General features: G+C 47.7%; 1 protein-coding gene across 1 annotated transcript; it reads left to right on the forward strand.

Moving 5' to 3' along the window:
* Positions 1-1,917: 1,917 nt before the first annotated feature.
* On the forward strand, positions 1,918-14,081 carry si:ch211-284e20.8 (CY domain-containing protein). The gene is given in 10 exon segments (XM_036978835.1): positions 1,918-2,875; positions 3,128-3,240; positions 4,236-4,314; positions 4,509-4,675; positions 12,762-12,777; positions 12,822-12,967; positions 13,182-13,280; positions 13,781-13,843; positions 13,845-13,891; positions 13,893-14,081. Coding segments are annotated over 10 exon segments (948 nt in total). The 5' UTR covers positions 1,918-2,817; the 3' UTR covers positions 14,053-14,081.
* The last annotated feature ends 583 nt before the right edge of the window (positions 14,082-14,664 follow it).

The following is a 14,664-nucleotide window of genomic DNA, read 5'->3' on the forward strand; positions in this document are numbered from 1 at the left end:
ACAGTAATGTTGTGGTGGGTTTGAGACAGTGTTGTTGAGGTGGGTTTGAGACAGTGATGTTGAGGAGGGTTTGAGACAGTGTTGTTGAGGTTGGTTTGAGACAGTGATGTTGTGGTGGGTTTGAGACAGTGCTGTTGAGGTGGGTTTGAGACAGTGTTGTTGAGGTAGGTTTGAGACAGCGTTGTTTGGGTGGGTTTGAGACAGTGTTGTTGAGGTGGGTTTGAGACAGTGATGTTGAGGTGGGTTTGAGACAGCGTTGTTTGGGTGGGTTTGAGACAGTGTTGTTGAGGTGGGTTTGAGACAGTGATGTTGAGGTGGGTTTGAGACAGTGTTGTTGAGGTGGGTTTGAGACAGTGTTGTTGAGGTGGGTTTGAGACAGTGTTGTTGAGGTGGGTTTGAGACAGTGTTGTTGAGGTGGGTTTGAGACAGTGTTGTTGAGGTGGGTTTGAGACAGCGTTGTTGAGGTGGGTTTGAGACAATGTTGTTGAGGTGGGTTTGAGGCAGTGTTGTTGAGGTGGGTTTGAGACAGCGTTGTTGAGGTGGGTTTGAGACAGTGTTGTTGAGGTGGGTTTGAGACTGTGTTGTTGAGGTGGGTTTGAGACAGTGTTGTTGAGGTGGGTTTGAGACAGCGTTGTTGAGGTGGGTTTGAGACAGTGTTGTTGAGGTGGGTTTGAGACAGTGATGTTGAGGTGGGTTTGAGACAGTGTTGTTGAGGTGGGTTTGAGACAGTGTTGTTGAGGTGGGTTTGAGACAGTAATGTTGTGGTGGGTTTGAGACAGTGTTGTTGAGGTGGGTTTGAGACAGTGATGTTGAGGAGGGTTTGAGACAGTGTTGTTGAGGTTGGTTTGAGACAGTGATGTTGTGGTGGGTTTGAGACAGTGCTGTTGAGGTGGGTTTGAGACAGTGTTGTTGAGGTAGGTTTGAGACAGTGATGTTGAGGTGGGTTTGAGACAGCGTTGTTTGGGTGGGTTTGAGACAGTGTTGTTGAGGTGGGTTTGAGACAGTGATGTTGAGGTGGGTTTGAGACAGCGTTGTTGAGGTGGGTTTGAGACAGCGTTGTTGAGGTGGGTTTGAGACAGTGTTGTTGAGGTGGGTTTGAGACAGCATTGTTGAGGTGGGTTTGAGACAGTGATGTTGGGGTGGGTTTGAGACAGTGACGTAGAGGTGGGTTTGAGACAGTGACGTAGAGGTGGGCTATATCATCGACTGTATCCTTATGTAATACATGTATCACTAGCCACTTTAAACTATGCCACTTTGTTTACATACTCATCTCATTTGTACATACTGTACTCGATACCATCTACTGTATCTTGCCTATGCTGCTCTGTACCATCACTCATTCATATATCCTTATGTACATATTCTTTATCCCCTTACACTGTGTACAAGACAGTAGTTTTGGAATTGTTAGTTAGATTACTTGTTATTACTGCATTGTCGGAACTAGAAGCACATACATTTCGCTACACTCGCATTAACATCTGCTAACCATGTGTATGTGACAAATAACATTTGATTTGATTTGATTTGATTTGATTTGATTTGAGTGGTTTTGTATGAAGATGAGCATAGGAGTGATGAAGATAGTACATGTGATGGACATGCCTAATCCACTTCATAAACCTTTGATATGGACAGGATGCAGCTTCGTTATTCAGACAGCCTTGCTGAAACTGCACCAGAGCAGAGCAATTACACTGTGCTGTTCAGGGAACATCCCTCTGCCATTAAGCCTTTTCTGCATTTAACAGCCAGTAAACAAAAGATAAATCACTGCATGGCATTGTTTGTCAATGACAAGTTCACTACTTAAACAGAAAAAGACTGGCACCCAGGCTACATGTTTCATTAAAAGACTGGCACCCAGGCTACATGTTTCATTAAAAGACTGGCACCCAGGCTACATGTTTCATTAAAAGGACTGGCACCCAGGCTATATGTTTCATTAAAAGACTGGCACCCAGGCTACATGTTTCATTAAAAGGACTGGCACCCAGGCTATATGTTTCGTTAAAAGACTGGCAGAGCATGGGACTGTGGCAGAGCATGGGACTGTGGCAGAGCATGGGCAGTGGCAGAGCATGGGACTGTGGCAGAGCATGGGCAGTGGCAGAGCATGGGACTGTGGCAGAGCATGGGGCTGTTGAGTACATAGGTTTCTTTGCTTAAGGTCACAATGGCGGTAGGTAGTATTCCTGCAGATTTCCCAACAGGCAGCTCGAGGCTACTGCCCCCCCCCATTGAGTGAGGGCAAATATTTGTCTATTTCCACACCGGGCCCAAACCCCTCACTCAATGTTTAAATGTACGAAAAGTAATTGGTCAACTGCAGATAAAGCTGTATTTGCATGTGCTCTGGGGAAGAGGGCAAAGTTGACTAGCTGAGTCCCAGTAGGGGCCTTGGACTACCTCTCCTCCTACCCCTCTCAGTCTGCGTATAGTACGCCCCCCGGGACGCAGCCCAAGCTTCTTTAGCCTCGTTTCCTCATTAGCATTAGCGACCAGGCTAACACGGGGTGCTGTGTACAGTAAGGATGTGAGTCTGTGTGTGGCTGGTGGCCCTGTGTGTGTGTGTGTGTGTTGGCATGGGGGTAGCCCCTCCCCGGTGACCCCCGTGATGGGGTGCCAGGGCCCAGAGGTCCAGAGGAAGGCCTGGACCAGATCAATTCTGACCTCACCGAAGGATTCATCCTCAGCCTCAACAGAGTCTATGATGTCAGCCAGTAGACAGGGGTGAGGCTAGTCAACTAGCTACTGTATTGAACTGCACTACTGTTCCTGTCTAAAAAAAGGGTTTTTATAGTTAATGAAACAATGCAAGAGGTTTTATTTTCCTGTCTTTTGAGCACACATTTTACAGAAAAGATAAAAGGTGAGTAAAGGTGCTGTGTACAGTTGTATAATTTCTGTTTTTACAAATCACAACAGCTTGTATGGTTCTCTATTAGTAATTGATACTGCCCTCTAGTGTCCAAGAGAGGTAAGTTCTAGAGTTGTGTTTGCGAAATTATCTATACCCCCTAAAGTACATACATGTAAATTGGTCAGTAATGAGAGTATTTGAGCTGTTAAATTGCTATTGCACGCATTGGTGAGCTTTCCACTTTCCACCTCTCTCCCCAAGAAGGAGCAGGCGTGCTGTTCAACCTGACCATAGACGTGCTGGAGACAAAGTGTCATGTGATCAGCAAGAAGCCGTGGAAGAAATGTGAAGTAAAGGATGTAGCTAACGTACCAGTAAGCAGTCTACCATATATGGATGTATGGGTTTATAGGGAGTGGGGAGTTAGGCTTATAGGGAGTGGGGAGTTAGGCTTATAGGGAGTGGGGAGTTAGGCTTATAGGGAATGGGGAGTTAGGCTTATAGGGAGTGGGGAGTTAGGCTTATAAGGAGTGGGGAGTTAGGTTTATAGGGAGTGGGGAGTTAGGCTTATAGGGAGTGGGGAGTTAGACTTATAGGGAGTGGGGAGTTAGGCTTATAGGGAGTGGGGAGTTAGGCTTACAGTGAATGGGGAGTTAGGCTTATAGGGAGTGGGGAGTTAGGTTTATAGGGAGTGGGGAGTTAGGCTGATAGGGAGTGGGGAGTTAGGCTCATAGGGAGTGGGGAGTTAGGCTTATAAGGAGTGGGGAGTCAGGTTTATAGGGAGTGGGGAGTTAGGCTGATAGGGAGTGGGGAGTTAGGCTTATAAGGAGTGGGGAGTTAGGCTTATAGGGAGTGGGGAGTTAGGCTTATAGGGAGTGGGGAGTTAGGCTTATAGGGAGTGGGGAGTTAGGCTTACAGGGAATGGGGAGTTAGGCTTATAGGGAGTGGGGAGTTAGGCTGATAGGGAGTGGGGAGTTAGGCTGATAGGGAGTGGGGAGTTAGGCTTATAAGGAGTGGGGAGTTAGGTTTATAGGGAGTGGGGAGTTAGGCTGATAGGGAGTGGGGAGTTAGGCTTATAAGGAGTGGGGAGTTAGGCTTATAGGGAGTGGGGAGTTAGGCTTATAGGGATTGGGGAGTTAGGCTTATAGGGAGTGGGGAGTTAGGCTTATAGGGAGTGGGGAGTTAGGCTTATAGGGAGTGGGGAGTTAGGCTTATAGGGAGTGGGTAGTTAGGCTTATAGGGAGTGGGGAGTTAGACAATGCCAGTCATGGAGTTGTCATGCTAAACTTGACAATGGAGTAGGCACCATCTGGCACCAGCCTAGTGGAGAGTGGGATCTGTGAATTAAACAACTCTTACCACTCCACAGGTGTATGGGCATTGTGTGGCGTCTATCTCTGTTGGGAAGAGTGTGGAACTGCGCAGCTATAAATGTGCCATCCAACAAGGTAGAGTCTGTTTATATAGACTCAGTAGGGCTCACTGGTCAGGTCATGAGGTCAGGAACAATATACAGTAGCTACTGTAACCACAAAAACCTTTCAGTTCAATGACTTACTGGTGCATTGAACCTTTGGTTTCACCAACGTGTAGCGATGACCTGTAGTGAACTGTAACCCCTAACCTTTGACCTTGTGTTCAGTGCCTGCCACGGTCATCGTCAACACGTGCCCAGACTGTCCAACAGTAGTGCAGCTGGATGACCCCATCCTAGCGGAGACGACCAATCTGATCCGCCAGAAATACAATAGAATGAATCGCCTGCCAAACTACTTCACCCTCCTCAACGTAACAGGAGCTAGAATGCAGGTCTGTGAGACCGTCCTGTTGTAGACCTACAGCTGAAGTCGGAAGTGTACATACACCTTAGCCAAATACATTTAAACTCAGTTTTTCACAATTCCTGATAGTCCTGGTAAAAATTATCTGTCTTAGGTCAGTTAGGATCACCACATTATTTTAAGAATGTGAAATGTCAGAATAATAGTAGAGAGAAATATTAATTTCAGCTTGTATTTCTTTCATCACATTCCCAATGGTTCAGAAGTTTACATACACTCAATTTGTATTTGGTAGCATTGCCTTTAAATTGTTTAACTTGGGTCAAACTTTTCGGGTAGCCTTCCACAAGCTTCCCACAATAAGTTGGGTGAATTTTGGCCCATTCCTCCTGACAGAGCTGGTGTAACTGAGTCAGGTTTGTAGGCCTCCTTGCTCGCACACGCTTTTTCAGTTCTGCCCGCATATTTTCGATAGGATTGAGGTCAGGGCTTTGTGATGGCCACTCCAATACCTCGACTTTATTATCCTTAAGCCATTTTGCCACAACTTTGGGAGTATGCTTGGGGTCATTGTCCATTTGTAAGACCCATTTGCGACCAAGCTTTAACTTCCTGACTGATCACTTCAGATGTTGCTTCAATACATCCACATAATTTTCCGTCCTCATGATTCCATCTATTTTGTGAAGTCCCTCCTGAATCAAAAGCACCCCCACAACATGATGCTGCCACCCCCGAGCTTCACGGTTGGGATGGTGTTCTTCAGCTTGCAAGCCTCCCCCTTTTTCCTCCAAACATAACAATGGTCATTATGGTAATTTCTCAAAAAGTACAATCTTTGTCCCCATGTGCAGTTGCAAACCGTAGTCTGGCTTTTTTATGGTGGTTTGGAGCAGTGGCTTCTTCCTTGCTGAGCGGCCGTTCAGGTTATGTCGATATAGGACTCATTTTACTGTGGATATCGATACTTTTGTACCTGTTTTTCCAGCATCTTCACAAGGTCCTTTGCTGTTCTGGGATTGATTTGCACTTTTCGCACCAAAGTACATTCATCTCTAGGAGAGAGAACACATCTCCTTCCTGAGCAGTGTGACGGCTGCGTGGTCCCATGGTGTTTGTACTTGCGTACTATTGTTTGTACAGATTAATGTGGTATCTTCAGGCGTTTGGAAATTGCTCCCAAGGATGAACCAGACTTGTGGAGGTCTACAAAAGGTCTTGGCTGATTTATTTTGATTTTCCCATGATGTCAAGCAAAGAGGCACTGAGTTTGAAGGTAGGCCTTGAAATACATCCACAGGTACACCTCCATTTGACTCAAATGATTGATGTCAATTAGCCTATCAGAAGCTTCTAAAGCCATGACATCATTTTCTGAAATTTTCCAAGCTGTTTAAAGGCACAGTCAAATTTCTGACCCACTGGAATTGTGATACAGTGAGTTGAAAAATTACTTATGTCAAGTAGATGTCCTAACCCACTTGTCAAAACTATAGTTTGTTAACAAGAAATTTGTGGAGTGGTTGAAAAACGAGTTTTAATGACTCCAACTTAAGTGTATGTAAACTTCCGACTTCAACTGTATGTCAGATATGAAATGTTTTGCTATTGGAGAGGAGTAGAATGTAATCCACCATCATGAGACGGAGAAACAAAAATCAGAAGAGTCATTTGAAGGGAATAGATGTGTCGTTCACAATTAAAAACTTGATGTTGTCTAAAACTACACTGAACAAAAATATAAAACGCAACATGAAACAATTTCAAAGATTTTACTGAGTTACAGTTCATGTAAAGGAAATCAGTCAATTAAAATCAATGCATTCGGCCCTAATTTATGGATTTCACATGACTGGGAATCTGTTGGTCACAGAAACCTTAGAAAAAAGGTAGGGGCTTGGATCAAAACAAGCCAGTATCTGGTGTGACCATCATTTACCTCATGCAGCGTGACACATCTCCTTCGCATGGAGTTGATCAGGCTGTTGATTGTGACCTGTGGAATGTTGTTCCACTCCTCTTCAATGGCTGTGTTAAGCGGTGAGTGAGGACCCAAAAGCGGTTTAACATAAACAGAGTTTCTTTAATAACGAAACACACGTAGGCTCAGATGGACAGGCAGATTCCGACAGGACAGGACAAGGTAAAGCAAACACGACGATAGTCTGGTTCTGGCATGAGAAACACAAACGAGAATCTGACAAAGACAGAAACAGGAACAGAGAGAGATATAGAGACCTAATCAGAGGGAAAAAGGGAACAGGTGGGAAAAGGGGTGAACGAGGTAGTTAGAGAAGATGAGGAGCAGCTGGGGGAAGGAGAGGGAGAGAAGGTAACCTAATACGACCAGCAGAGGGAGACGGAGTGAAGAGAAAGGACAGGAACAAGACACAACATGACAATACATGACAGTACCCCCCCACTCACCGAGCGCCCCCTGGCGCACTCGAGGAGGAAACCTGGCGGCAACGGAGGAAATCATCGATCAGCGAACGGTCCAGCACGTCCCGAGAGGGAACCCAACTCCTCTCCTCAGGACCGTACCCCTCCCAATCCACTAGGTACTGATGACCACGGCCCCGAGGACGCATGTCCAAAATCTTACGGACCCTGTAGATAGGTGCGCCCTCGACAAGGATGGGGGGGGGGGGGGGAAGACGAGCGGGGGCGCGAAGAACGGGCTTAACACAGGAGACATGGAAGACCGGGTGGACGCGACGAAGATATCGCGGAAGAAGAAGTCGTACTGCGACAGGATTAATGATCTGAGAAATACGGAACGGACCAATGAATCGCGGGGTCAACTTGCGAGAAGCTGTCTTAAGGGGAAGGTTCTGAGTGGAGAGCCAAACTCTCTGACCGCGACAATATCTAGGACTCTTAGTTCTACGCTTATTAGCAGCTCTCACAGTCTGCGCCCTATAACGGAAAAGTGCAGACCTGACCCTCTTCCAGGTGCGCTCGCAACGTTGGACAAAAGCCTGAGCGGAGGGGACGCTGGACTCGGCGAACTGAGACGAGAACAGCGGAGGCTGGTACCCGAGGCTACTCTGAAAAGGAGATAGCCCGGTCGCAGACGAAGGAAGCGAGTTGTGGGCGTATTCTGCCCAGGGGAGCTGTTCTGACCAAGACGCAGGGTTACGAAAAGAAAGACTGCGTAAGATGCGACCAATAGTCTGATTGGCCCGTTCTGCTTGACCGTTAGACTGGGGGTGAAAGCCGGAAGAGAGACTGACGGAAGCCCCAATCAAATGGCAAAACTCCCTCCAAAATTGAGACGTGAATTGCGGACCCCTGTCCGAAACGACGTCTGACGGAAGGCCATGAATTCTGAAAACATTCTCGATGATGATTTGTGCCGTCTCTTTAGCAGAAGGAAGCTTAGCAAGGGGAATAAAATGAGCCGCCTTAGAGAACCTATCGACAACCGTAAGAATAACAGTCTTCCCCGCTGACGAAGGCAGTCCGGTGATAAAATCTAAGGCGATGTGAGACCACGGTCGAGAGGGAATGGGAAGCGGCCTGAGACGGCCGGCAGGAGGGGAGTTACCGGACTTAGTCTGCGCGCAGACCGAACAAGCAGCCACGAAACGACGCATGTCATGCTCCCGGGTGGGCCACCAAAAACGCTGGCGAATGGAAGCAAGCGTACCCCGAACGCCAGGGTGGCCGGCTAACTTGGCAGAGTGAGCCCACTGAAGAACGGCCAGACGAGTAGGAACGGGAACGAAAAGAAGGTTCCTAGGACAAGCGCGCGGCGACGGAGTGTGAGTGAGTGCTTGCTTTACCTGCCTCTCAATTCCCCAGACAGTCAACCCGACAACACGCCCCTCAGGGAGAATCCCCTCGGGGTCAGTGGAGGCTACTGAAGAACTGAAGAGAAGAGATAAAGCATCAGGCTTGGTGTTCTTAGAGCCCGGACGATAAGAAATCACGAACTCGAAACGAGCTAAAAACAGCGCCCAACGAGCCTGACGCGCATTAAGTCGTTTGGCAGAACGGATGTACTCAAGGTTCCTATGGTCAGTCCAAACGACAAAAGGAACGGTCGCCCCCTCCAACCACTGTCGCCATTCGCCTAGGGCTAAGCGGATGGCGAGCAGCTCGCGGTTTCCCACATCATAGTTACGTTCCGACGGCGACAGGCGATGAGAAAAATACGCGCAAGGGTGGACCTTGTCGTCAGAGGGGGAGCGCTGAGAAAGAATGGCTCCCACGCCCACCTCTGACGCGTCAACCTCGACAACGAACTGTCTAGAGACGTCAGGTGTAACAAGGATAGGTGCGGATGTAAAACGATTCTTGAGGAGATCAAAAGCTCCCTGGGCGGAAACGGACCACTTAAAGCACGTCTTGACAGAAGTAAGGGCTGTGAGAGGAGCTGCCACCTGACCGAAATTACGGATGAAACGACGATAGAAATTCGCGAAGCCGAGAAAGCGCTGCAACTCGACGCGTGACTTAGGGACGGGCCAATCAATGACAGCTTGGACCTTAGCGGGATCCATCTTAATGCCTTCAGCGGAAATAACAGAACCGAGAAATGTGACGGAGGAGGCATGAAAAGTGCACTTCTCAGCCTTCACAAAAAGACAATTCTCTAAAAGGCGCTGGAGGACACGTCGAACGTGCTGAACATGAATCTGGAGTGACGGTGAAAAAATCAGGATATCGTCAAGGTAAACGAAGACAAAGATGTTCAGCATGTCTCTCAGGACATCATTGACTAATGCCTGAAAGACAGCTGGAGCGTTAGCGAGGCCGAAAGGAAGAACCCGGTATTCAAAGTGCCCTAACGGAGTGTTAAACGCCGTCTTCCACTCGTCCCCCTCCCTGATGCGCACGAGATGGTAAGCGTTACGAAGGTCCAACTTAGTGAAAAACCTGGCTCCCTGCAGGATCTCGAAGGCTGAAGACATAAGAGGAAGCGGATAACGATTCTTCACTGTTATGTCATTCAGCCCTCGATAATCTATGCAGGGGCGCAGAGACCCGTCCTTCTTCTTGACAAAAAAACCCCCCGCTCCGGCGGGAGAGGAGGAGGGGACTATGGTACCGGCGTCAAGAGCTACAGACAAATAATCTTCGAGAGCCTTACGTTCGGGAGCCGACAGAGAGTATAGTCTACCCCGGGGGGGAGTGGTTCCCGGAAGGAGATCAATACTACAATCATACGACCGGTGTGGAGGAAGAGAGGTGGCCCTGGACCGACTGAACACCGTGCGCAGATCGTGATATTCCTCCGGCACCCCTGTCAAATCACCAGGCTCCTCCTGTGAAGAAGAGACAGAGGAAACAGGAGGGATAGCAGACATTAAACATTTCACATGACAAGAGACGTTCCAGGAGAGGATAGAATTACTAGACCAATTAATAGAAGGATTATGACAAACTAGCCAGGGATGGCCCAAAACAACAGGTGTAAAAGGTGAACGAAAAATTAAAAAAGAAATGGTTTCGCTATGATTACCAGAGACAGTGAGGGTTAAAGGTAGCGTCTCACGCTGAATCCTGGGGAGAGGACTACCATCCAAAGCGAACAAGGCCGTGGGCTCCCTTAACTGTCTGAGAGGAATGTCATGTTCCCGAGCCCAGGTCTCGTCCATAAAACAGCCCTCCGCCCCAGAGTCTATTAAGGCACTGCAGGAAGCTGACGAACCGGTCCAGCGTAGATGGACCGACAAGGTAGTGCAGGATCTTGAAGGAGAGACAGGAGTAGTAGCGCTCACCAGTAGCCCTCCGCTTACTGATGAGCTCTGGCTTTCCTGGACATGAAGTGACAAAATGACCAGCGGAACCGCAATAGAGACAGAGGCGGTTGGTGATTCTCCGTTCCCTCTCCTTAGTCGAGATGCGGATACCTCCCAGCTGCATAGGCTCAGCACCCGAGCCGGCAGAGGAAGATGGTAGTGATGCGGAGAGGGGGGCAACGGAGAACGCAAGCTCCTTTCCACGAGCTCGGTGACGAAGATCAACCCGTCGCTCTATGCGAATAGCGAGTTCAATCAAGGAATCCACGCTGGAAGGAACCTCCCGGGAGAGAATCTCATCCTTTACCTCTGCGCGGAGACCCTCCAGAAAACGAGCGAGCAAAGCCGGCTCGTTCCAGTCACTGGAGGCAGCAAGAGTGCGAAACTCAATAGAGTAGTCTGTTATGGATCGATTACCTTGACATAGGGAAGACAGGACCCTGGAAGCCTCCTCCCCAAAAACAGATCGATCAAAAACCCGTATCATCTCCTCCTTAAAGTCCTGATACTGGTTAGTACACTCAGCCCTTGCCTCCCAGATTGCCGTGCCCCACTCACGAGCCCGTCCAGTAAGGAGAGATATGACGTAGGCGATACGAGCAGTGCTCCTGGAGTAAGTGTTGGGCTGGAGAGAAAACACAATATCACACTGGGTGAGGAACGAGCGGCATTCAGTGGGCTCCCCAGAGTAACACGGCGGGTTATTGATTCTGGGCTCCGGAAATTCGAAAGCCCTGGAAGTGGCCGGTGGATCGAGGCGGAGATGGTGAACCTGTTCTGTGAGGTTGGAGACTTGGGCGGCCAGGGTCTCAACGGCATGTCGAGCAGCAGACAATTCCTGCTCGTGTCTGCCTAGCATCGCTCCATGGATCTCGAGGGCAGAGTGGAGAGGATCCGAAGTCGCTGGGTCCATTCTTGGTCAGATTCTTCTGTTAAGCGGTGAGTGAGGACCCAAAAGCGGTTTAACATAAACAGAGTTTCTTTAATAACGAAACACACGTAGGCTCAGATGGACAGGCAGATTCCGACAGGACAGGACAAGGTAAAGCAAACACGACGATAGTCTGGTTCTGGCATGAGAAACACAAACGAGAATCTGACAAAGACAGAAACAGGAACAGAGAGAGATATAGAGACCTAATCAGAGGGAAAAAGGGAACAGGTGGGAAAAGGGGTGAACGAGGTAGTTAGAGAAGATGAGGAGCAGCTGGGGGAAGGAGAGGGAGAGAAGGTAACCTAATACGACCAGCAGAGGGAGACGGAGTGAAGAGAAAGGACAGGAACAAGACACAACATGACAATACATGACAGGCTGTGCGAAGTTGCTGGATATTGGCGGGAATTGGAACACACGTCGATCCGGAGCATCCCAAACATGCTCAATGGGTGACATGTATGGTGACTTTGCAGGCCAGGGAAGAACTGGGACATTTAACTTCCAGGATTTGTGTACAGATCCTTGTGACATGGGGCCGTGCATTATCATGCTGAAACATGAGGTGATGGTGACGGATGAATGGCACGACAATGGACCTCGATGGCAATCAAACTGCCATCGATAAAATGCAACTGCGCTCGTTGTCCATAGCTTATGCCTGCCCATACCATAACCCCACCACCACCATAGGGATCTCTTTTCACAATGTTGACATTAGTTAACCGCTCACCCACACGACGCCATACACGTTGTCTGCCATCTGCCCGGTACAGTTGAAACCGGGATTCATCCGGGAAGAGCACACTTCTCCAGCATGCCTGAAGTCGGTTACGACACCAAACTGCAGTCAGGTCAAGACCCTAGTGAGGACGATGAGCATGCAGATGAGCTTCCCTGAGACGGTTTCTGGCAGTTTGTGCAAAAATTATTTGGTTGTGCAAACCAACAGTTCAGTCAGCTGCCTGGGTGGCTGGTCTCAGACGATCCTACAGGTGAAGAAGCCGGATGTGGAGGTCCTTGGCTGGCGTGGTTACACGTGGTCTGCGGTTGTGAGGCCGGTTGAACATACTGCCAAATTCTCTAAAACGACATTGGAGACGGCTTATCGTAGAGAAATGAGCATTACATTCTCTGGCAACAGTCCTGGTGGACATTCCTGCAGCCAGTATGCCAATTTGAGACATCTGTGGCATTGTGTTGTGTGATAAAATTGCACAGAATAGAGTGGCGTTTTATTGTCCCCAGCACAAGGTGCACCTGTGTAATGATCATGCAGCTTAATCAGCTTCTTGATATGCCACACCTGTCAGGTAGATGGATTATCTTGGCAAAGGATAAATCTGAAAACAAAAACAAATTTGTGTACAAAATTTTAGCTAAATAAGCTTTTTGTACTTATGGAATATTTCTGGGATGTTTTATTTCAGCTCATGAAATATGGGACCAACACTTTATCTGTTGCGTTTATATTTTTCTTCAGTAGATTTCAAGTTCAAAGTATACTGCTTCGTCTTCACAGTGGGTGGTGGGTACGGTCTATTTTGTAGAGTTCACCATCAGAGAGACGGTCTGTGCTAAGGACACTCCTGATGTCGATTTGACCCAGTGTAAAATGATGGACTGTGAATTTGCAGTGAGTACAGTACCACGCTACATCTACACACTGTCTATCACATGTTTTGAAATAGGGAAAAGGGAACAAAAATCATGATTTGTATGTGGCAAGCTGACAGCTATTCAGCAGAGGAAAGCAGACTACTGTAGAACCACATTAGTCTCAGTGAGATCACTAGCATCATATCGTGTTTCTCTATTTGAGCAATCCAATTCCGTTTTCTGTCGCCTAGCACAAGACCTTCTGCACAGGCTCTCACACCACTCTGGATGATGGCACGTTTCAGACCAAACTCCCCATCGAGGTGAAGTGTGAAATCTTTGAACCAGAGGTAGGAATCTTCCACAACAGTGCCATCACTGCCATGCCACATAGTAACCTCAGTAACTGAGAGACCAACATAGTAGTCATAGTAACCTCAGTAACTGAGAGACCAGCATTGTAGTCATAGTAACCTCAGTAACTGAGAGACCAACATAGTAGTCATAGAAACCTCAGTAACTGAGAGACCAACATAGTAGTCATAGAAACCTCAGTAACTGAGAGACCAACATAGTAGTCATAGTAACCTCAGTAACTGAGAGACCAACATAGTAGTCATAGTAACCTCAGTAACTGAGAGACCAGCATAGTAGTCATAGTAACCTCAGTGACTGAGGGGAGACCTCTGCAATGTAGGCTTTTGTTCCATCCAGATCTGACTAAATTGTGGTCTAAACTCAAGCCCAAGACTATGTCTAGGTCTGGGGGAAAGGGGTTGATCTGGGAGTGGGCATACCATTTCAATTGGATTTTACAAATAAAGTGATCATTATTATGTCCATCTCTCAGGCTGCCAAGGCAGAGGAGGAGGCCCATGTCAGAGGAGACAGTGGGCATCAGAGTGAAGATGAGGACCATAAAACACGCACACACACACCTGCATCCCTATGAGCACCACCACCACCCCCCCCAACTCCAATCAGGCTTCCCCCAGACTGAAGGGCTCGTTGGGTATAGTGGTGGTTCTACCTCACCCTCATGTGCCACCGCCTCCAAGAGCCTCAGCAGCAGCAAGCAACTGTCCAGCCAAGAGGATTGATTTGAGCCAAGAGGAAAACTAACCTGGGACTGGATAGGTTTCCAATTTGATTGATAAACATCTTCCGCTACTGCAATAACAGCTTATTAACACTTTCCTGAGATACAAAGATACTTTGGTAACAAAGGAAAACTGAAAGAACGATGACTCAAAACACTTCCCCTATTTTACCCTAGCTGGACAATGTTCACCTTTTTGTTGTTGTCGTTGCTGCTATCTCAAGATCACATAAGTAAAGAATTCCACAACATTGTACTCTATGATTGTCACGTTCTGACCTCTATTTCTGTTGTTTTGTATTTATTTAGTATGGTCAGGGCGTGAGTTGGGTGGGCAGTCTATGTTTGTTTTTCTATGTTTTGGGGCATTTCTATGTTTTCGGCCTAGTATGGTTCTCAATCAGAGGCAGGTGTCATTAGTTGTCTCTGATTGAGAATCATACTTAGGTAGCCTGGGTTTCACTGTGTGTTTGTGGGTGATTGTTCCTGTCACTGTGTTTGGTGTCACAGGATAGGACTGTTTTGCGTTTTCACATTTCTTGTTTTTGTTAGTTTGTTCATGTGTAGCGATTTATTAAAACATGAATAACCACCACGCTGCGCTTTGGTCCGCTTCTCTTCCTCCTACAGACGAA

This window comes from Oncorhynchus mykiss, chromosome 5, assembly GCF_013265735.2.
Source record: "Oncorhynchus mykiss isolate Arlee chromosome 5, USDA_OmykA_1.1, whole genome shotgun sequence".
Classification (NCBI taxonomy): Eukaryota; Metazoa; Chordata; class Actinopteri; order Salmoniformes; family Salmonidae; genus Oncorhynchus; species Oncorhynchus mykiss.